Source organism: Schistocerca cancellata, chromosome 3 (genome assembly GCF_023864275.1).
Source record: "Schistocerca cancellata isolate TAMUIC-IGC-003103 chromosome 3, iqSchCanc2.1, whole genome shotgun sequence".
Lineage (NCBI taxonomy): Eukaryota > Metazoa > Arthropoda > Insecta > Orthoptera > Acrididae > Schistocerca > Schistocerca cancellata.
Genome location: NC_064628.1, coordinates 494,502,931 through 494,527,284, shown reverse-complemented (window position 1 = coordinate 494,527,284; position 24,354 = coordinate 494,502,931). Strand labels below are relative to the sequence as shown.

At 42.6% G+C, this 24,354-nt stretch overlaps 1 protein-coding gene across 2 annotated transcripts in view; it reads right to left on the bottom strand.

The window, feature by feature from the left end:
• The window catches only part of LOC126175262 (cyclin-dependent kinase 14), a 174,577-nt gene that overhangs the window by 58,199 nt on the left and 92,024 nt on the right, over positions 1 to 24,354 (bottom strand). The window contains exon 1 of one of the 2 annotated variants that reach the window (XM_049921903.1): positions 18,415 to 18,469. The exons of the other annotated variant lie outside the window; for it this stretch is intronic. Within the exon in view, the coding sequence (XP_049777860.1) occupies positions 18,415 to 18,454 (40 nt within the window). The 5' untranslated portion in view covers positions 18,455 to 18,469. Of the gene's footprint in view, positions 1 to 18,414; positions 18,470 to 24,354 lie in introns of those variants that run through there. 2 annotated transcript variants of the gene reach the window in all.

Below are 24,354 nucleotides of genomic sequence, written 5' to 3'. Positions count from 1 at the left end.
TACAGCGAAACGGAAGAAGCAAGCGTTGCAAGGACAGCCCGAAGAAGATCCACCTGAAGTAGAGGAATATGATGAAACATCTAAGGGCGAATTCACTAACTCCAACAGATACATCGAAAGATTGCTTCAGGATTTGCATGACCTATACTATTTAATGATACTCTGTACGATGAAATTGAAAAATAAAATTACTTCGACTGTTCAGCAGAATTTAAACCTGTACCGCAAGCGTGGTAGCCACGGACCTTAAGTGCAGCGCTACGATGGCTTGGTAGATACATAATTAACGTTACAGGTACAGTAGATTTGGATAAACCTTCAACATTGATACTGTCGGAAACTACGGAGCGTCGCATGAAAAGCCGCCAGCCAAGTACCCACGACATGTCCCTCTACAACATACCCAAGGTTCATTAGAATCCGTGGCTAACAAGTCTATTTGTCTCCCTGTAAGGCCAGTTCCTTCACTGTTCCCTCGAGGCTTGACTCAATCCAATGGCATCATAGCTCATATCGACTTAATAGAAAGTCGAAAGTGGTTACGATACCAATTCTGACCGACAGATGAAGAAACAAAAGAATTTTTCTTTACTAGACGTCAAATGTGTTTCCCTTAGGCGGTGAGACTCGTTTAAGTAATGTAAACTTAGTGTGTGCCATAGTTTCATGAACATTAGGCTTAAGCGGTCTTCACATGAGATGTAAAATTTTATATGGACGTGGAAGCTGTACGGAGTTTTGTGACCTTAGTTCGTATTTTATATTGAGGAGGCATTGCTATGTGTGAACCACGAGGTAAGTTTGCTAATTTTGGCAACGTGCAACTGAAAGTTTAACCAATAAAAGGCAAGAATGCTCTACGGCACAATCAGAACTTCGTAGACGTCACATTGGATTTCAATGTTTACAGTTGAAACTCATATCTGATGGGTTTTAAAGCAGCAGCACATTGATGACCTCCCCAAAATGCGTTGTTATTGGTATGATTTGTTGTAATAATATGACTGGAAAATCATATTAGTGGTTAAAGAATTTCCGTTTTTTAACTTGTCTGTTATAAAAGTATGCCTCTTCAAGGCAACGGCACAGTGAAAATTCATCATTTGTTCTTGGTAAGGTTTGCTACAATTAAATTTCAGTTTATAACGTATCGGACATTAAAAGGCTTCAGGAGAACCTAAGGTAAAAGAAATGGTTGTACGTTACCCACGTGCAACATAGTGTTGTGGCTCAAGGTGCGGAGTCAACAAGTAATGGGTATCTTTCCACGTCCTACAACATCGGAAATCTTTTTGTTCACCTTCGCGGTTCCTGAAAGGTTCTGGGACTTCCTTATTAAATTAGTGGATGTATATTTTGTAATACTGTGCACACACACACACACACACACACACACACACACACACACACACACACACACACACACACACACACAGAGAGAGAGAGAGAGAGAGAGAGAGAGAGAGACGTTGGCGTACGTTGTCACCGCACCATATGCCAACGAGTGGGCACAGATTCCAAACATTTCTTAGCGTCAGAAGAAGACAGGATGCGTAATGTTCTGGCGTAACCACAAGCGCCGGAACTTAGAGGAAGAACGCAGGACCAGAGAAGGTGGTGAGGAAACGTCAGCCAATAGCCCGCTGACGAGGACCACGCCGCTACCTCTCCAAGAAGTGAATATAAGCGTCGCTCCTGCCAGCGTCGGCCGCTCATATCGGCTCAGTATACGGACATTAGTCATCAGTGACGTGTGTAACCGGAACTCGAACGCGGAACCTCATTTTTCTCGACTTAACTACCCACAGACGCGAATCACACCTGTCTCCTCTTCTACCAGTACCTCTTACCTATTTTCTGATCTCTAAAGGTATCTATACCACGATGGAATTGCACTCCTGGGAGAAACAGCTTAGCCACGATCTAGGATTGATTCCAGAATGGTAATTTCACACGGCCAAATGAAAGTCATTCTGGACGATTTCTTCGTGAACTGCTTTCTTTCAAACTTTTACTTACGTCTTCATCCAAGTTTAAAATAATTATCTATACGACGAAATATAGCGCCAAATAGAAGACACAATTTTAAAGGATAATGCCATCTGATTAATGATAAGGGGAGCAAGCTTAAGCAAAAAGCGCAGTATTGGAGGGGAGGGGAGGGGGAATGATTTAGTAGTAATATATTTCTGAACACTGAAAATGTATGGTGGACGGTGAGCTCCTAGTTTCATTACCTGAAAGCGTAGCGAATAACACCGAAACAGATGCTGTTAATTCCGAAAACGTGCCCTCATATCGATCGCCCATTAGTGCTTAACAACCTGAAAAGTCTGCTCTTTGACCAGTATTAATAAGTGCAAGTAGTTCGCCTCTCCCGCTGAAGGTAACAGAGAAACTGCATCAGTATCAAAATTTCCCTTACAATCTGGAAAGCACTTTCAGAAGAAAAGTTCAAAGAGAACACGCTAGTGAAATGTGTCCTTTACGTATTAGGTTCTATGTATTACGTGAGATCGTTTCCGGTGTTTCAGGGAAAAGGGCGACACAAACGAATGAGTGTATGCTGAATGTATTGACAGTCTGTAAATTGCGTAAGGAATCATATACACGGTTAAGGCCCGTCGCCTGATGCAGACATTTTAGATGCATTCTGTATAGTATTTACAAACACTTTAATAAAATCCACGGGAATAAACAGTACGTAATTTGACAAACTGCGTGGAAGCCACTTGCGACTTGGATGCCTGTCACTGGAATGGATTTCGGATCACACGTGCTATACGAGAGCTAAAGGAGATTTTACACCTGTGCGCCTAGCTGCCATGCGACTGGCTAGCCCCACAATCAAGAAGTGGTACACGTGTAGGTTGCATGCCTCTTCCTCAATATGTGCGTCTGAGTGATTCCACTCACACCTGTGTCCATACTGGGCGACTCCGTGTGGGGCAAGGTGGAGCCGCACGGCGACTAGCCGCGAAGCGCACCCCAAGTCCAACAAAGCCCTGCATTTGCCACCCCGAGTTATCACATATAAAGCAGCCCTGACCATAAGATTTTATAAAAACCCGATAATCCTGTAAAGTTCATTTAAAACTGAACTAAATGCAATGCGAGTGGCGATATGCATCTCACAATATTTCATAAACGTGTACTGCTAAAAGGCTTCGGTCTTGCGCACTAGACAAAGGTCTAAAAAACTGCCTGGTATGGCGTCCCGTAACGGCAGCGAGCGATAGGTCAGCACCCCTGCCCCTCCGAAAGACGACCAGTCGAGAAGCAAGCCGCGGGCCAGAACCAACTGAAGTACCGCCTAGCATTCGTATTGGCTGACTTTGGTTCGAATACCTTAGCGTCTTAGAAGGGGTCACTGCATTAAGTTACGAACACAATGCTTACTGCTTAATCAGGAGGAATGCAAGGGCACTCATTTATTATGTGGCCATCTTTCATCCTGTTCTTCATTTGGATGGGGCCGTGAAGATAGACGAGCTCTAATTTCATTCCTGAAGAATACGCTTTGACAGCACCTCGATATCGTAGAAGACAATTATTTACTTATTTTGTTATACACTGATAATCGATGGTTTCAGACAACAAAATCAGTTAATGATAGTAAAAATCTTAAAACTACGAGTAATCGAATTTTTCGAAACATTGTGATGGTAACTATTACTCTCTTTGCTGTTAATCATATTTTAACATTTGGTTCACTTTATTCCTAGTCTCACACGTTGCATGGAAAGCTTCCTTACTGTTCGTGTCTGCCGAGGTGCAAGCCATGGCGTTACTCGCGTTGCCCCCAAGACTTGCCGACGTCACAGTCAGTTCCTACACTGAAGTCATGTCAATCTTGTCCATGCAGCACTGCTAAGAACGCCGATGCACTGAACAGTTCTACGTACGGGGGAATTAGTGCACGCCGCAGATCTACCACACCACACGCTCGAAGCCAGAATTTCAAGACGCAACTTATTCGTAGAGGAGCACCACTGGGACCTCTGGCTGAACGAATTATGGCCTTTGAGTCGACTCGCGGAAAATTGCATCCGTAGAGGGAGCTGCTAGTCGCCTTGAAATATTGGCTCCTGAGTTATGGCCGCAAGGAAAGGTGGACGCAATGGGATCGCGAGCTTTTTAATCGCTGCTCACGACGTGCAGGTGAACTGAAAAACGAGCTGTCCGATTACACCCTGAAGGAGGTCCCAGGAAGCAACGTGTTGGCTTCAGCTACGCCGAGAAAGTGGTGCAAAATTTATGGCGCTATCGAGTTATGCGCAAGGTGGCTGCCCAGTGAATGTGGATGCAAAAAAGAAAATATGAATCGTGGTCCGTGTGCCGCGCTGCCATGATATATTTATGTAACACTCGACATGAACTATGCTAGTATAAATACCACAATCGTTCGCGTAACACTCAGCTGTATTGTCCCGTCCTCTCTTATGTCATTTACTCATTTTATTAGAGGAAGAACTCCAGAATGACGTATGTAGGCCGACAGTGTCAAAATGAAGTTTTAAGCAAGGACATGATCACGCCTGTGTGCACGTTTCTGTTCTTCGAGAGGTTGCAACTAACGAACCATCCGTCGAGGAACAATGCTAATACTGTTCTTTCGGATCCATGCCATTTTCTTTGTACCTAGTTACTTTCCCTATTAATGCAATAAGATATAGATCCTCACAATCATGTTTCGATCGGCGTCCTCAGTAAAAAGTATTTTCATACAGTACTTACCGGCCAGGTGAAAAGCGCCGAGTATAACATATTCCTGTAACATCACTAGTACCATAACGATATGAAGTCAACCCTGAGAGTACAATGGCAGTCTGCGCAGAAGCGCGTGCATATTTGGCGAATGACAATGCGTACGAAACGGAGTGTAATATATCAAAAAATGTAGTGTGCCCTCCAATAGGGAGTTCAAATTATTTCTCACACATTGGTTTATCGTGAGGTTCTTATTACTTCTAAGAGTTGTTATAGTCTTTAGTACGGCGTGACTGTCTTCTTCTATCCTATTTTTTTCACTAAACTCTTGACAGTTGCCCCGTCTTAGAAAATTTTCGATTTCGTAGTTTCATTATTAGACACTGTTGGTAATATTCCTAGAGTTATAAGTGAGGTATGTGTAAACGAATTAGTTGTTAAGGATTTCCATTTGTTCCGTGCAATGTGACGGGCCAAGCTTCACCATGGTGTCAGATACCGTTCGCAACAATGTCTATCACGTAAAATTTTAAGAGGAAATTCAAAATATAGCGCGGTTTTTAATTAAATGCACTATATTTGTAATGTCATCCATTTTAAGGACCTGTGTAGCGGTTGCTAAGGTAATCGTTATAAATATTTTAACATACAACTACTAATATTAGCAACATTATCGACTGCAGCACGTTTCGGAAGACAAGCCCCATCTGTCAGACCCGTAAATGCGTTTACGAAGTACTGGTGCACGAAGAGGCAGCTGTCATGACCGGTGTTTACCGCCTTACGGCAGCAACACTTTGGAGGATGTGCGGTAACATGGGTAAGTGGAGCAGAGAATCCAGTGTTGTCATTTTTAAAGAGGAGGACTTCATGCCCGAATAATTTAATTTCTTTCCGTATTTTGATCTAGAGTGGTTTTGAAGAGCATTTTATGTAGGATTAACTTAGCCAGATGACAGGAGCTTCACTCCCGAAACGCGTTGCTGTAGGTTATCTTCCTAATATTTGTGGTTGTTTGGTAAAATATTTACAACGAATAAATGCATTCGACCTCTGCCATTATGCATGATCTAGCACCTTTTCGGTACTGATGTCGAGAGGCCCCTAGTTACGTTCTGCGAGAGCAATTGGCGCAACTGTTACAGTAATATAAGTTGAAAGCAGATAGTTATTGCTCTTGAAACTGTGTTACATGTTAATTAAGGCTGTACGCTCGCTGTATGGGCTCTTTATGCTAAGCTTCCTTGTGCAACAGTGCAAATACGAGGGTCATTTTGAAACTAACGCCTCATTTATTTTCAAGGAAATTACAATAGAAAGCACAAAAACAATTAATAGAGTAAAATTTCAGCTCCATACCATCATTTCTCTACATAATCACCATTATTCATTATGCACTTTTTCCGACGATGAACAAGACCCTACTTTCCGTGTTTGTAAAAATGTGAAATAGCGGAGCTATCGACTGTCTTACGGCTCTGACGACATAATCTGAATCTCGAAAATTTTGGCCAGGTGGTCAATAAGACGAATGTGGTAGGGCAGTCCAAACAATTTTGGCAATGCGTTCATGGACACATTACTTATGAGGATGGATGTCATTTTTTCGCAAACAGAATATTGTCTTCTCTGACCTGACAGTTGCTGTAGAGCTCCAAGACATGCGTAAGAAACACATCATACCTTTCGCAGAAGACTAAGCACACCATTTGGCTGTTTGTCTTTTCAGCCAGGCATGGACCAGCAAGTCCCGAAAAATTTCCATTCGATGATATTTTTGGACTTGTGTAAGCATCTGCGGAAAACATCTCTCACACAATTTATGATAACCATAATTTCGTAGCATTTTGTCTATGGCATTACAAGCAGCATTAAGCTGTGCATACAATTTTTTGGCCGTGATCTTCCGATCATCATGGATAAGTTGATCAAAACGCTGTTATGATGGCTGGCAGCAGTACCCATCGCCTCATACTACTCACGTCTGCTGTATCGTCAGCAGACAATTTTAGCAAGCGTCAATAGCTTTCAACTGAAAAATTCAGTGACATTCCCCGTTTTATACTGATCTATACGAGATGCCATTTAGGAACGCTCCCCCACTGCTTTTATTTGACGTAAGAAAACGAAACAGGATGTTAACCGTTTTCCGAAATTCCTTCGCCGAGGAAGGCTAAATATAAGGGGCGCTCAAAAAGAAACGAGGCGGAGGCATAATTACAGAAACCAGTACCTCTATGTTGGATGTATTGACCCTGGCTGTTGAGATACTTGTTCCACAGTGACACAAGGCGGTGAATGGCTGTCTCGTAAAATTCCCCAGTTCCGCACGTAAAGCTGGACGAGGTCTTCCGAGGTGAATCGTTTACCCCTCAGAGTCTTTTTAAGGGGACCAAAAATGGCGTAATCGCAGGTAGAGAGGTCCAGACTGTATGGAAGATGACCGAGAACCTCCCATTTGAATTTCCGCAGGAGTGCCGCGATTGTATTGCCCGTATGAAGCTTTGCATTGTCGTGGAGCAGAATGACCCCATGGGTGAGATCGCTTGACCGTTTTGTTTTGATCGCTTGGCGAAGGATGGTCAAGGTTTGCGAGTAACGTTGGGCATTCACTGTTGTCTCGTGTTGCCGGAAGTGAATCAGTCAAAGAAGAACGTCAACATAACCTCTCAGATTCACCTCAGACGAGGTTGTCAAGCTATACGTGCGGAACTGGTTAACATCGCAGCCCCGGGAATTTTATGAGACAGCCATTCACCGGCTTGTGTCACAGTGGGACAAGTGTCTCAACAGCCAGGGTCAATACTTCAAACACAGAGGTACTGGTTTCTGTAATTATGCCTCAGGCTCGTTTCTTTTTGAACGCCCCTTATAAATATTACAGAACTTAATCTAGAATAACTCAACATGATCAATTTAGAAGTAGATATACTTGGCATAGTGAAGCAGCTTAAATCACTTAATAAAGGCACGCCTCCGGTCGAGACTGTATACCATTTAGGTCCCTTTCACAGTTTGCTGATACAATAGCTCCGCACTTAGCAATCGTATACAACCTCTCGCTAGTCGAAAGATCCGTACGTTAGGACTGGGAAGTTGCACAGGTCACACCAGTACCCAAGAAAGGACAGAGTAATCCGCTGAATTACTGACCCACATCACTAACTTCAATTTGCAGTACGGTTCTGGAACATATAGAGCGTTTGAACATTATGAATTACCTACAACAAAACGAATTATCCACAAATAGCCAACACGAATTCAGAAAATACAACTAGCTCTTTATTTTCACGAAGTGATGAGAGCTATCGACAGGGGCTGTCAAACTGATTCCATATTTTTAGATTTCCAGAAGGCTTTTGACTCAGTCCCCCACAAGCAACTACTATCAAACTGCATGCACGCATCTAGTAAGACAGAAGTGATGTATGACGCTTTCCAAGGAAGTGTTGTCGGCCTTCTGCTATTCCTGATCTATTTGAACGATTTAGGAGACATTGAACAGCCCTCTTATATTGTTTGCAGATGACGCTGTCATTTACTGTTTCGTAAAGTTATTAGAAGATCAAAACTAATTAAGAATGATATAGACAAGGTATCTGTACGGTGCGGAAAGTGGCAAGTCATCCACATGAGTACTGAAACAGTAACGACCACTTAGATAATGCCGTGGGGAAAGCGAACCGAACACTGTTTTCTTGGTGAAGCGCTTGGAAGACGCAACACGTCTTCTAAAGAGACTGCCTACAATACGCTTGTCCATCATTAACATCAACTGGACTACTGCTGCGCGGTGTGCGATACGTATCAGATGGGATTGACGGAGGACATCGAGAAAGTTGCAGCGCATTGTGTAAGAAATCCAGTAGAAATCTGCCACACACCACTTACAAATTAAATATCCTACTTACTGACCGTGACATGTTACGACTACAACGTATCGAACGTTGAGACGAGTAGTAGCGGCTGACGTGAAGCAGCGCTGTCAATAAGTCACGTGGGACCGTGATAATGACAGTGACATTCATAAGGAATTTCTTTCAGAGTGCACTCCTGTGAGCCTTATAAGGCGCATCTGGTGAAGAGGCGGCTGCGAGCTGCTGAACGGTAGCAACCTGCCCAGGGCCAGAGGAAAGAGAAAACTCACAGAGGCACAGCAGAAGAGAGGACAGGAGATCCCGGCGGAGTGGCAAGTTTCAATAACGGCGGGCTGCGGGAGACTTAACAAAACGGCGCCACGCACACCTGCTCCTGGTCCTCGTTCTCTCCAGCTACACCTGCAATACCGATGGCAAACACGCCTCAGTCCGCGATTACACAGCCACTAGGCGGCTTTGCAGGCTAAAATCGAGGCTCGGCTCAGAAAGCCGAACGGGGAAAAATATTTGCTACATTTTTCGCTGCAGCACCTTACCGACAACGTTCCCCTCTCTGCGGGGAGCATATCGACAAACAGTTATCTTTACTTCTCTCTCTCTCTCTCTCTCTCTCTCTCTCTCTCTCTCTCTCTCTCTCTCTCTCTCTCTCTCTCTCTCTCTATTGAGTACCAAAGGATCTTTCAAAAGTGTCGTCAAATGACATAGAAAAACACCTTTTTGAATGTAGATCTGGATGGTGCTAGATGCTTAATCAGCACGACTGTATTTATCAACAGAGCAATTCACTCAACATTCATTGTTTACACAGTGCATATGGAGTACGTGAAAAGATTACATTTCAAGCGATTCCGAGGTTCCAGGTATCGACCCAGGCTGAAACACTCATAAGCACGCGGTATAGCCTCCCCTGGCAGCAATGCACCTGCTAACTCTGCCATCCAGTCGATTGTATAGATGGCGATACGATATACCACGCCTGCTCGACACGTTCACGTCGTTCTATAATAGTTGCTGGTTGACGAGTCGCACAAGTCACTTCTCGTCCCATCACAACCCACGTGCTCGATTGGAAGACAAGGCTGGACATCGTGCTGGCCAGGGATGTCGCTGCATATCTTGCAGAGCACGTAGAGTTTAATGGGCAGTGTGCAGCCGATCATTATCCTGTTGGAACAACACATGACCTTCCAGTTGTAAGAACTGCAAAAGAACTGGTCTAACACTATTCTGCACGCACCGCAAGCTGGTTAACGTCCACTTGAGAAATACTACAGCTGAACCGGAGTTGTAGCTTATCACACACCAGACCGTAAGGTCACGGGTGGGGCCAATGCGTGTGACGAATGCACTCTACAAGACAGCTGTCACCAGCTCGAAGTCATACGCGCACATGACTATCACTTGTGTGACAGAATCTTTCATTGCTGAAGACCACTGCATATTACTCCACGTCCCAAGTAGTACTCTGATCGCACCAGTCGAACTATACATGTCGATGTTGTGGCCTGAGTGGAAGACGGACAAAAGTTGTGCGTGCCCGAAGACCCATTGCTAATAACCTTTTCGTGTTGACATGTCTGGGCTCACAATCCCTCTTTCTGCTTTGTGGTAACTGTACGATCTGCAACTGCTATCCTTACAGTACGTCCTTAGGACAGTCCCAGAGGGCGTCTGTGCTACGTGAAAGTCCAGAAACTCGTATACGGGTGTGAGAATGTTCACGTGACCACTGATTCCAGCAGCGTTGCCCAACTGACGCAGTACGTCCAACTAATGAGGCAGTTCTCCGAAAGGTCCATCCCGCCACTTGGAAGGCCACAATTTCACCCCTTTAAAACTCGCTCGGTTAGCTGTACGACGCCCAAGTGCGCCTCCTTGGCATGGTTGCCTGCTTGCTTCACACGTTTGGAACACGATGCGCCTTCTGGTTGTGAGCATTCCCTATTAAAGGGTAGACACAGATGACGCACTGATAGCTATGCCACTACGCTTTCTGTTGGCGGACGACGGTGAAAGCATTATCAGCACATCTACAATCCCCGAGGAGGCGTATGTCATCATCGAACCAATATCGACGTCGTCTACCCAGGCGTAGTAATTTTTTTCTGGCAGTATTTAAGATTTGCAGTGATCACTTGCTTTCTCCCGTTTAACTTGTCACGAGATCCACTACATAGTTATTTCCTATACGAGGTAAAAAATTAATCGGAAACTGTTTTTACGAAATACGAGCTTGATCTGAAGGTGCGTGGTTTGCTCCTTACTCCTAGAGGTTGGTGGAATTTTCGATAGGATCTGTGTCACATTCCGTTTAGTAGCTCGTTGTATGCAGTTACCTGAACAAGGTTGTGTGCGTGAATTCTAGGAAATCCCAATACTGGACAGAGGCAAGTTTACGTAAAATAGGGTCTAACGCTACCGTAACTAAAGTCATTCAGTACTCACATACGTCGATAGTGATTTCTCCTCCATATGAAACTTCCTGGCAGATTAAAACTGTGTGCCGGACCGAGACTAACTCGGGACCTTTGCCCTACCAACTGAGCTACCCAAGCACGACTCACGCCCCATCCTCACAGCTTTACTTCTGCCAGTACCTCGTCTCCTACCTTCCAAACTTCACAGAATTGCTGAAGTCCGAGGAATGCACGTATGTACAACCACAAAAGGATAATGTCCAGTAAAGCATTGGAATACTCTAACAAACCTTCAGTTTCATGACTCACTTCTGAAAAGATTAAACGGGAAAATGTCCTGACTTACTGTAACACTGCTCGTTCATGGCGTCCACGTTTTCTGCAGTCAAACTGAAGCTTAGTTTCAGCCTTCTATACTCATGAGGCAGCTACTAAACCGTTAACTTTTAAGTGAAACGTAGCGTCATTAATACATACGACGCAGTCTTATTTTTACATTCTTAACATCGAAATTTATAGCCAGTAAATAACTAGTTCTGGTGGTATTCATAACAGCAGATATGAAGGAGGTATTTGTTGATATGTTACGTCTGTACAGGTTTTCGTTCAGTTGCCCGTGGCACTTTGAACTATCAGCACTAATAGCTTACAGGCTTCAGCTGTCGAATAAAAATTTCATTTGACAATCCTCAAATTTTGCTGCGTTAAACTTCAATAGCTTCATTTGCAGTTACATTTTTATGTCTTACCAGCCTTACTTGAAAAACAAATTCATTATATCTTACAGACCGCAGTTCTGTTGTGCAAAATAATAGGGTTTAACTGGAATAAAGGCAAATCGTTTCCTCGGTCAAGCTGTATTCTGATGCAACCATGTCGCATTCCGTTGAATGCCTATATCAGTTGTATTTGTTCGCGTAATCACAGAAAATGTTACTAGTAATTTTCTGAAGATTAACGTTTTAACTACAGCATAACAAGACAGTTCATTTCGTACATCCATCTTCTAGTGGATAGCAGCTGTTGATTTGTGTGTACTATTGTCGCTACACAAACAGTTATTTTTGTATTTCATATGTCCGTTATTTCTAATGTACTCCAAAACAACGTTGTGTCATTTGTTCATTGAAAACTTCATCTCGCCAAACTTCTCAGCGTTTGCTCAAGAGATGGATAGAAGCTGGTTTACGACTTAATCATATCTAAAAACGGTCTGAGGAAAGTAATCAAAAATGTTATACCGTGTAAGAAAAATTGGAGATTTTGTCGTCAGTAGTCACAACACAAGCGCTTGCTCACACGCAGATACTCCATGAAGTTTGAAGTCCATCCCGTATCATTTCTAGAGGATCCTTAAAAAATATAGGCTACAAACTATGCACATATTATGCGATACGCATAATGGACAATGTATATTATGTTTTGATTAGTGGCAGATATGGGCCTATAAAAAGTCTCCTTCCACTACACTGAACCTGATACGTACTCGATAATAGAACTTTGTGCCGTGAAACCGTTATAGGCAAAAACGAGACGAAGCAAGCCATTTAAAAAATACTTTCCATCATACAGACAAGTTTATATAACTGCAAACTGACAAGTGTATCAATATGGTAAAGGAAAAAAGAAAAAAAGATGAATTACTCACAGCCAGAGAGAAGATTACTAATTATCTGTACTACTCGTGCGCTTGTACTTGAGCTAAGAGCGAATCACGGAAGAAACGTATGTGCAATGTGAAACAACAGAATTTGATTGATTTGATTGTTTGGGGAAGAGACCAAACAGCGAGGTCAGCGGTGTCATCGGATTAGGGAAGGACGGTGAAGGAAGTCGGCCGTGCCCTTTCAAAGGAACCATCCCGGCATTTGCCTGGAGCGATTTAGGGAAATCACGGACAACCTAAATCAGGATGGCCGGACGCGGGATTGAACCGTCGTCTTCCCGAATGCGAGTCTAGTGTGCTAACTAATTAGCAATTCATGTATCTAAGTAGACAATGCACATTTGTCGTTAGTCTTAGGCATCGAATTGCTAGCGTTAGGTAACTGTTCGCAGTTGGGTTGAACTCTGTCACATACTTTTATGTTTCTAATTTCAAACTGGCAGTTTTACGATTTGCGCTTGTCTTCAGCTCACCAGCATAATACTGGCTGAGAACGTGTAACATAGAATAACATAGGTTACTGTTATGTGTTTATATCCCGTTCCTACTGTTACTATCGTGGCCTATGTTCGTGTTTCTAATAGATGAAACAAAATTTAGCAGACGTGTCAACTCGTTTTTTAAGAAGTTCCACTCATCGATTCACCAAACGCTTCAGCTCCATTATGAATTTATCATCAGCATTTCCGTAATTGCACTGAACAACACTGACAAGTATTTGTAAATATAATTTAATTTGAGGTAAATGTACGAAAAAGTTATGTCTATTCTAAAAGGAAAATACATCTCATGTAACGGACAGAAACATGTTATTTGACACTGTCAAATCGGGAGATATGCGAGCTGCTGTTTTAAAATACGTGGATAAAAAGTCTTACGTCAAGATCGCTAGAACACCTTTGATAACTAGTTTCAGCTCATTGACGAGCCATCTTCAGATCATTAATTTTTATTATTTGATACCGTGTACTCCCATCACCAGGCATTACACATCGTCAATCTATTCAGATGAATCGCTCTTATCGTAATGTGCAAAACAAATTAGGTCGCCATGGTTACGTCCAGTCTATCAGTAGCAAAGTATGTCGCACAGCCTACAAATGGGCCTCTTTCTCCCAAAGCAAGAATCGTTTCTTCTGGGAACAGCTGGTTAGGGTTACCAAAGAAACCACGAACCTGGATGGCCGGAGTCCAGAGACATGACTGCTGCGCCACCTTGTTCTGTACAAGGAGTAGCGGCTGAAGAATGCTCATCGCAACTATGAAACTTGAGACTGAGTTGTTGATATTCGGCTATGAGCTGCAGGTACACTTAGTTCTAGAGCTGTTAAGTCACTCGGCTGGATATCAAGAAAATTATGAGTTTAACTGACGTTGTTCCCATACAGCCTGCGAATGTTACATTCTATTGCGACTAAATTAACAGATCTGGGGTTGAGAGCTAACTTGTAAGCGGAAATAATTAACTTTTTACATTAAACATCAGAAGCGCTAACTTTTAAGCCTAATTTTTGCGGCTAGTAAATAAAATTTCTTGCAGTGTAAAGTGTGTCCAGTGATTTAATTCTATTTTGGGGCGTGTAATCTATTTTTAAGCGTGGTAAGTGAGATGTTGCTGTAGAATAGTCAGACTAAGTGTTATGTCTAGCCTGTGGGTTAGAATCACTTGGGGGACTGCAGTGGGGAAATGAATGGGGTGCTAAACGAGGTCCTTCCCATGGAACTGTAGGCTCTGCAGAACAGGTAAGAGAATCGCTGAACAGGAAGCAAAGATTTCTGCCCTTCCGGCTGAATTAAAAACGCGAAGTCTGAAGTAGGCAGGTTGAAGTGGGAAACAAACGGTGGGAACTGGGTAAAGGTGGGCGAAACGGGAACAGCTCCTCAGCTTCATCTACATTTGAGCTTACAGTATCGAATAAATATCCTGAAGTAGGAGGGGATGAGCCTCGTAGGTCATATTAGGGTGCACCAGACTTTTAGCAAAGGAACTAAGTTTAGGTCGATACCAAAAGAATAGATAGCGGCCATAGGAGGGGGTGTGAGTCAGATGGTACATGGAGAATTAAGAAGAGGGTACCAGGTCGCTAGTATTGCGAAGCTTTAGCCACGTGACAACATGGAGTTTTGTGGAGGTTCTAATGCCTGGGTTAATACTACCGTGTGCCGTGTGAGCAATGATCTAAGCAGGCTACTGTTCACTAAAACGAAATCCCAGTGCAGTGCCTGTTTATGGGGATGGAGGTATACTGGATAGGATAAATGACAGAGGGGTTTACAATATGGATACTCCTCAGTGGAAATCAATAATTATTGACTCCTCGCCAAATATTCGTAAGAATAATTTACAAGAGACGACCTAGAATGAAATTTATAATGAATCAAATGCTAACAAAGTTTAATCCATTCCTTTTTTTGGCTTATGATTTTAGGGCGCAAAACAGCTACGGTCTCAAGCGCCCACTCTGTGGCTTAGTGAAGGGTAAAAACAGGAATTTAATCAGCAACAATGGGAGCGAAACTCAAGGAGGAGGCAAACTAAAAACCGAAAGAAATCTTAGAAAAATGCTATTGAAGGAGGTTGTTTTCTCCGAAGAGAGCTTCAAATGACCGATATCATCTCACTAACACTTATAAACTCAAGGACAGGATCGGCTGAGCGCGCTTCATTTGCTAAAAGGGAAAATCTATTCCATGATAAACTAATATCTGAAAATAACTTTCTGCATAAGCTGATCAGAATATCCATTAAACAGCCATGTAAATAAACCATGGACCTCTAGAGGGATTAAACAATCTTCTAACCTTGTGAAAGGGAATTAATTGTTAGCAAGAACAAGTAGAGATCCTGCAGTAGCTGCACACTAGAAAGAATACTGAAAAATACTAAGAAAGGCTGTATGGAATGTAGTGAAACTAGAGACAGTGCAACAAGCCGCAGACCAAGATAGCAGCACTAAGAAACTGAACTGAATGGCACGGCTATAAATGAATCGTCACAGGTAGCAAATATATTTAATAAAATCACTTCTTAGAGTAGAAAATATAGGAACGAACAGTTCAAGAGAAAAATCACGGTAGTATGTTGAAAAAGCAACTCTCGTAAAATTCAATCATATGAATTTATCATGAATTTAAGAAAATTATACATCCTCTCAAAAATGAAAGCCCATCTGATTTTGATGAGGTTTCAAATACATTACTAAACATTTGTTCAAGCCTGGTCTTTTATGAAATATTTAAGGCATCACTAGCTCAAAGAATCTTTCCAAAGCCTTTAGATACATCATTGTTAAATCCCTCTTCAAGAAAGGTAATAAGAAATGTCAGTAACTACCAACCTGTTTCACTGCTGACATTTTCCAAAATATTTGGTGTGGTGATATATTCTAGAATAGTATCTCATCATAGCAAAAAAAAAACAAAAAAAAAAAAAAAAACAATATCCTCGGCAAATCACTGTTTGGGTTTCAGAAGAAATACTCTACTCAGAATGCTACTTACATGTTCACTCACCAGATTTTACAAGCGCCAGTTGCTATTTCCTGCGACCTATCTGTTGACTGGGGACATTTTGACTGGGGAGAAATCATAGTCATATGTGCACTGTTGTTCCTCATGTGTAAATGGTATTCCGTCTAATATACACCACGCGGAATTACTTCTTTTTGCAGATGACTCTAGTATTATAATCAATCCAAGCTTGCATACAGAAACAGAAGAAATGGTAAACAATGTTCTTAAAAATATCATTGACTTGAATTCTGCGAATGGTCTCACTGTCAATTTTAAAAAGATAGCTTTCAGTTCTGCACATTTATTTGAACCCACAATAAATTAATTCAAATCAAACAAAATTATACAAACTTCAAAATTATTGTGTCAACACTGATAAGAATTTAAACTGGAGAAGCAGATTTTGGAACCCCCGAAAACAACTTTTCTCAGGCACATCTGAACTTAGAATCATCGCAAATTTTAGAGAGACACAAATAGGTTAACATATTTTGCACATTTTTATTCAATGTTACGCACATTTCTGTGGCAACGCATCTCTAAGAAAGAAAGTTTTCATTGCTCAAAAACGCGCTGTAAGCATAATGTGTGGTGCTCAACTATGATCATATTGCAGGCATCCGTGTCAGTAGTTGTGCATTCCGACTACTGCTTGAAAGTACATTTATTCCCTCATGAAGGTTGTAAATAATCCACTGCAGTTCAGAAGGAACAATGATGAACATAAATACCAGAAGGAAAACTGACGTTCGTTATTGCACATGAAGGAGTCTTTCGCACAAAAGGGGTGTACAATGATGCAACTAGAATTTTTGTTGACTTACCCAATGATATAAAATGTCTGACAGACAGCAAAGTAAAATTTGAAAGCGAACTGAAAAAGTTCCTCGCAGACAACTCCTATTCTGTAGAACAATTTCTGTTATGGATAAAATGTGGTGGCTATGAATTACTAACTCGCATCTGTATATTAAAAAAGAAAGGAAAAAGAATCATATAAATGTGCTTAATGTAGCTATATTTACGAGTTAATTTGCGATGTGAATGTAAAATGACTCGTTGCCCATCATTACGTTACATCGTGCAAAATGATCTATGGAACATGAAAGTAACTGCCTAGAAAAGAAATTAAGTGCTGTACGTACAATTTTAAGCCAGTCACAATGAGACCATTCAACCAAGAATGCACTATGAGACATACGCTATCCTCAATAGGGATACTTAACGTATACAAAGGGCGGCACAAACAGTCATGTTCGACTCACGGGACAGCTACACGGAAACGCTGAAAAACCTAACTGGCAGACGCTTTAAGATAGACATCTATTATTCCGCGAAAGCCCACTTATAGTGTTTCGAGATCTAACGTTAAGCGAAGAATCTTGAGTGTGTCTCCGATAAGAACCGCAAAGACAAGATTAATTGCAGGTGCAGAAAGGCGTTTAACGTCATTCTTCTCGCGATCCTAACGCGACTGTAACGGAAAGAAACCCTAATATGAGGTACCATGTTAAGCATTCTGTTTCACAGTGCGGTGGTTTGTAAAGTATGTAAGTCAACAAGATCTGCTTCCTCGATATCAAATTTCTTACGCTACTTTAGGCATCTGGGACAGTCAATTGCAGGGTAAGTCCATTAACCAAGCACCTCTTAAATCAGTGTTCACTTCTATATTCTTCGCAAATGGCATCCTTAACATCATAAAATGTCCAAGTCAAACGATGATGTGCGGTTTGTGGGATACTTAACTGCGCGCGGTCATCAGCGCCCGCACAGAGTCACAATTTTTACACAGTCCAATCTAGCCACTGTCACGAATGGTGATGATGAAATGATGACAACACAAACACCTACAGAAAATCACCAACCCGGCCGGCAATCGAACCCGGGACCTAGTGATCCAGAGGCAGCAGCGCTAGCCACTACACCAAGAGCTGCGGACTCCAAATCACGTGTTCTGGGATCGCAGTTGCAACTTCAGCCATATTCGGTAGCACGCGTTATACAATCCGGGGGCCATAACGATCAAGCACACGTCGTTGACTCGCTGTGTATTCGGCGTGCAAAATGGCCAGACTCTTCCGGACTATTGTCTTACTGACCAGTTCACACACCAGATTCAGTACGCACGAAGGTGCTCTGGTCGACACATTCCTTCTGGTCAAGTGAAACGGACTTACGTTAGCAGCAAGCCGGTGGTGTTGGTCGAGGAGAGACAGACAGACAGTACCTGATGACGAATCGTCCGTGGCTGGTGCGCAGCAGCACATGTTGCGTCTGTGGCAAGGCGGACTTTCCCCGCGTCGACCTTGTCCCCGGCACGCGAGTTCTGTTGATAAGCACGGACACGACTGCCGTCGCATATACGCCAACGTACGGTGACTGACCACTGAGCGCGCAACGTGTATAACAACATTGGTCCTGACCGATACGACAGCAGCGAGACATCACTGGCCCAGGAAACGGTCAACAGGGCAACAGAGAACACAGGTTTCGAGGCAACGATGCGGAGCGCACTGGAATGCAATCATAGTGGCACATGCGTCACACTCTTATTTTCGGCCTGGAAGAAATTACACATATTCCTTTTACATAAGCTGAACGTACTTTCTCGACTGAGTGAATGTATCTGTCGGTGAGAATGAATGAATAATCGAGCGGCAGTAATTTTCTTGTTTCCTACAATAGCCAAAGCGGGCACGCAAGACGCACGCATTCATAGAGGTAACTGGACAACTGACGTGTTGCCACAACCAAAAACAAAGAGTCAATGTGAAACTTCTAGTTACTTTAACAGATACAGCAACTAGCCTAGCCACTTCTTACACAGCTTCATTTCCGCCAACAAGCGTTTTTCGCTACGACAAATGTTTTCTTTATTTATTTTTTTTTTTTACAGCATTCAGTTTCCCTGTTCACAGACGTGTAGCTATTACGTTCCCGACCTGCATACTAACTTTTAACTAATAGTTGAGTGCAATCATTTTTATTATGTAACTTGTAGCTCCTTTTCTCGCTCTTGGTGCGCATGAAAGAGCTGCAAGTTATAGAATAAAAGTGTATCGTACTACTATGGTTACTGATGTTTTTGCTGTGTTGTTTTTCACTCCGAGGCCGGATTTGATGCAGCTGTCCACGTTACTCTATCCTGTACGTGTCTAATCATGGCTACTGCAGTCTGCTTCCATGTGAACCTGTTTACTGTATTCGAGTCTTCGTCTCCTCCTACAATTTTTAGCCCCCACACTTCCCGCCCTGCATGTTAATTAAATGTAAATATGCAACACAGGAAACGTGGTGGCTAAACGAATGTTTATTTTGCACACGGTGACTTCGGTGTTCAAAATGCAGTCGATAAAAACGTTTGAATTAACGAAGATATAAATGTATTAAGCCAAATGGAGAAAGGCCAAACCCCGAAACGTCTCTTGGCGAAATGTATTACACGTTGTCTGATTTTCACTTCATTTAACGCGTAGCCACGGACCTCAGCCACCATCAGCGTGGATAAATTATCGAAATACATAGACCAGTAAAGCTATTTGCGTCACGAAGTTTGAAGTTGAAAGTGTGATTTATAAACTTTGAAGCCACCGAATGGAACTACAAGAGCGTGCTGAAAAGTAATGCTCCGATTTTTTTATGTGAAAGTTCAAAATTGCTCTGAGCACCTATGGGACGTAACTTCTGAGGTCATCAGTCCCCTAGAACTTAGAACTACTTAAACCTAACTAACATAAGGACATCACATACACCCATGCCCGAGGCAGGATTCGAACCTGCGACCGTAGTGGTCGCGCGGTTCCAGACTCTAGCGTCTAGAACCGCTCGGCCACCCCGGCCGGCTATGTGAAAGTTCTTTAAGCTTTCTAAATAAAACAAACATTATTAACAGTCTACAAATTTGCAACCCTCTACCGCTAGAGGGCAGAGCGTGTAAGATGGCGTTGTGTAACGTAACTGTCGGTGCTTGAGAAACAGTATGCTGTAATCGTGTTTCGAATACGAACAGTTCACCAGCACATGGAGCACTCACTCCTTCAGCATTATAACGCCAGACCACACATGAGCGCTGCGACATCCGCAACAATACACCTTGTGTTCACTGTCATCTATCATCCACAACAAAGTCCCGGCTTGCTCCCATCCGATTTTCATCTATTTCCAAAACTTAAAGGACACCTTCGAGGACTTCAGGAAACTTGTGGCGCTACTTTTTAATAATAGCTCACTTCTTATCTGATAAATAATTAGTTGAGAGAATGACGTCGTATGAAGATTCTCTTCATTCTTCTATTTTAAAAAATAGCCGAAATGGTAGGAAAATGAGAAAACATACAATGTATATTATTCGACAGAACTTAACTTGTCTGTTTTCTCAGAGTATGCTTTTGTCATGACATCAAAGGTTGCAGGTTTCCTTTCAATCTCTTAAATTCGGTCTTCTGTATTTATTCTAGTTTTGAACATTATTCATTTCCCTCGCATCTCGAATGACCTTATTTGCTGTTTCCATATTTATACACTGATTAAAAAATGGCAATGTGGTATCGTACAGCAACAACCGCGAAGTTCGCAGTACTGTAGCAACAAATTACTGAGGGACTGTGGGGATGGGAGTACGTGCTCGAGTGACTTATCGTATGCGCACGCTGGTCCATCGGGGAGAAGTGGCGCCACTAGTGTCCACAGATAATAGGCTCAATGTATCACGATGTCCCGTGACGGTCTTGGGCAACTACAAGCGGACAGAGCTGTTACCAGGCGCGCCAGCTAGTGAATCCGTGGCGCCGCCAGTTGCCGTTGGCTAATAGGCTGTCGCCACTGCCTGGGAGACACAAGGCACCGAAATCTCTGAAAGCTAGCGACACCACTCGTGGTGTGACGATTAAGGCCCTAGTGCCCCTCGACTAAAGAGGCCTATGGGAGACTTCTTCACCGTGCTACGCAAGAAATGGTGTCCACATCTAGCTTGATTCAAGGAAAGCAGAAAGCTGAAAGTTGAGTCATCTACCACGCTGCTGAAAGAACGGACTATACAGAAATGAAACAAAGTTGCTGAAGTACTTTTTCGGAAAACGTTTTACTTGATGCGTAAAAAATAAATACCACACATTTTGGATTAACATGTTTTTTCGCTATGTGGTTATTCTCAAACGACTGATTCTCAAAAGATTTAATTATTTCATATTATAAGTCTCACATCACAGTCTGATGATGTATTGGTTGTCATTTCATTGTTGATCATATTTATTACGTATTCAAAGTTGAATGACTCATTGCAGTAAAATAAGGGTGTGCACTGCCAATGGTAATCTGAGGGAAACAGAAATTGGTAGTCTGAAACTGTCGTCATATTCGACACGCGTCCCACAACTGTATGTAGAAGTATTTTGGCTTCAGGGAACACGTCGGTGATGGGCTGTGTGAGCGGCTGTTCCATCTTGTTGGTATAGTACATACAGTTTCTTCGTATCTGTTAAATGTGCATAGAAAGAGTGAAAGACCTATGATATTTGGCACTGTTTTACCTTTAACTGAAAAATACGAGGCCAATAACGCGCATGACAGACAATACACACTAAACACCTGTCTTTTCTGAGTGGATAGGTTCTTCATGCAGAATACATAGATTTCCTGTGACCAGTATCTGCAAGTCTGGGAGTTTACATAACCTGACAAATGAAACCAAGCATCATCTGACATGACGTAAACCAAGGACTCAAGTAACCGATAGCAATTGATGTTAACAGCCAGTTGCAATAATGAACGCTTTTTTTCTTGATACTCAAATTTCAACTCTTGCACCACACTCACACAAGCTTTTAATTTCGTATCTTTTAGTACACGATGTATGAGATACACCAACATGCTGTGATAGCCTCCTTGCTGATTTGTGGGGACTTTCCGTAATGTCCATGCGAATTGTATCTATAGTTTCAGGGGTCCTCACTGTCGGTGGTCAATTCCTCTGCACATTTTAAACGGATCCTACAGCCCGCAGATGTCATGTACAAATCATGAATAGTACTGTTCGTGGGGAGTTTCCTACCAGGATTCTTCGCTCGAAACATTTCCTTACATACCTTGATGGAACCTGTCTTTTATGTAACACTCCACAATATCAAATCCATGTTCTAATGCAAACTGCCCCCATTTCTGCAGCAACAGTACGAACTTCTCAGAACAAATGACGCACAAACACACGACTGCACTCAACTTTCCGATAAAATGCAGTCTAGCCAACTTTCGTGACACTGCTGTCACTTCACAAGCAGTTCGACTAGAGATGATTAACCGGTACGTGAGGCGTACCAGTTTTATGTGGGACACCCTGAGTTGTGTATTCATTCGCAAGAAATTTTGAGTCCCATTCATGAAGATCGTGTCCATGTCTTTATTATGTTTAATAGATCTAAATCTCTTTCTCGACAGTGGAGATTAGTTTACCAGTCTTCTGCATAATTTGAAAGTGTCCAAACAAATAATATCTTTCACCCCACCATGCACAGAATCTGGTTCACATCTATGTTTGACTCGAGGAAAGCAGAAAGTTGAAAGCTGAGTCATCTGCTGCTCTGCTCCTAAACTTACTTTATACAAACGAAGTAAAGCTTCATCCCACACTGCTTTTCACTTAATGCATAAATAAATGAAAAACACAGTTTTTTCGCTACGCAGCAGTTCTGAAACGACTATAATCAATTGAGTGTCACTTAGGCGACTTCCATGTCCCTAACCAGTTATCCAAAAGGGTGACAAGGAACCCGAGCCACGTTTCGTTTCTGGCGAATCTCCACCATCACTGAGAGGTTAATGCTACGTTCAAAGGAAAGGAAGCGTGAAAAATGTGACTCAGCGGCGATTCGATTACACAACTTTTCGATTGACAGCTACATACTGTACCACCAGTCTACTACAACATGCATGTCCAAAGTAGCTCCGCTCCGCCTCGTATTAGGAATAACGCAGGCATTGCAATATAATATTTATCCGCCGATACTGGACAAGCTACTTTCACGTAACATTTCTCGCCTGTAAGGAAATATACAAAATGGATGTACGAGTACAGGCTGTCGACACATGGTTGACGACATACGGAAGTTGGGCAATTCGCGGACGACTCAGGGCCAGACCCAAATGGTAAGGCGACGGTCGCGTTAAGCGGGAAATATGGGTTCGCGTCACGGTTCGCCACAAAGTCCATTCTCCTCATCCCATTCTACAGCTGACTTTTGTCCATATTTGCAATTGCGAATACATTTAATCAACTGTATACCGTTTGCTGCGTTCTCGAGGCACTGCTCCTCTCTCCAGTTATATATAGCATCTGATCGCTATGTGGTAATGGCTTCGTTTTCACAACTGAACTTCAATTCGTCATAATTCAGAAAATTTGTACGTAATATTTACAAATTACATGCAAATACCTTCCTCGTGAATCAGACACATCTGTATTAGTGAAAACCGGATCAAGATCCTTAAAGCAGTTCCTGAGATTCGCCAAACTAACCAATCCATCATACAGATGGAATGGTTGGTTTGGAGAGAAAGGGACAAAACCGACAAACTGCAGGGGCAGATTCCTGACTGGAAATCTAGGAAAAAAGGCCCTATGAACATGTGTCCGGAAATGCATCATTGCCACGGTAGATGGCGTTGACGAATGAAAGTTCCTCTAGCCACGTGGCGGGTGTCCCTTGTGTGTTGCAGGCTGTGTGATAGACGCAACTTACTGAACGCAGCAGAATGGTCCGATAATCATGTTGGGAACAGGCTGGTGGGTCTGTGTACGGCCAAGCAGATGGAAGCGGTCGAGAGACAGCATGGTTATAGCAAAACAAGCATCCTGACAAACACGAACCACACCACAGAACATTTCAAGCCCTTTTTGGGCGTTTCTGTGTGTAAGAGAGATTTCAGGTGTGCCGCAGGGGAGTGCCGTGGGACCGTTGCTGTTCACAATATACATAAATGACCTTGTGGATGACATCGGAAGTTCACTGAGGCTTTTTGCGGATGATGCTGTGGTATATCGAGAGGTTGTAACAATGGAAAATTGTACTGAAATGCAGGAGGATCTGCAGCGAATTGACGCATGGTGCAGGGAATGGCAATTGAATATCAATGTGGACAAGTGTAATATGCTGCGGATACATAGAAAGATAGA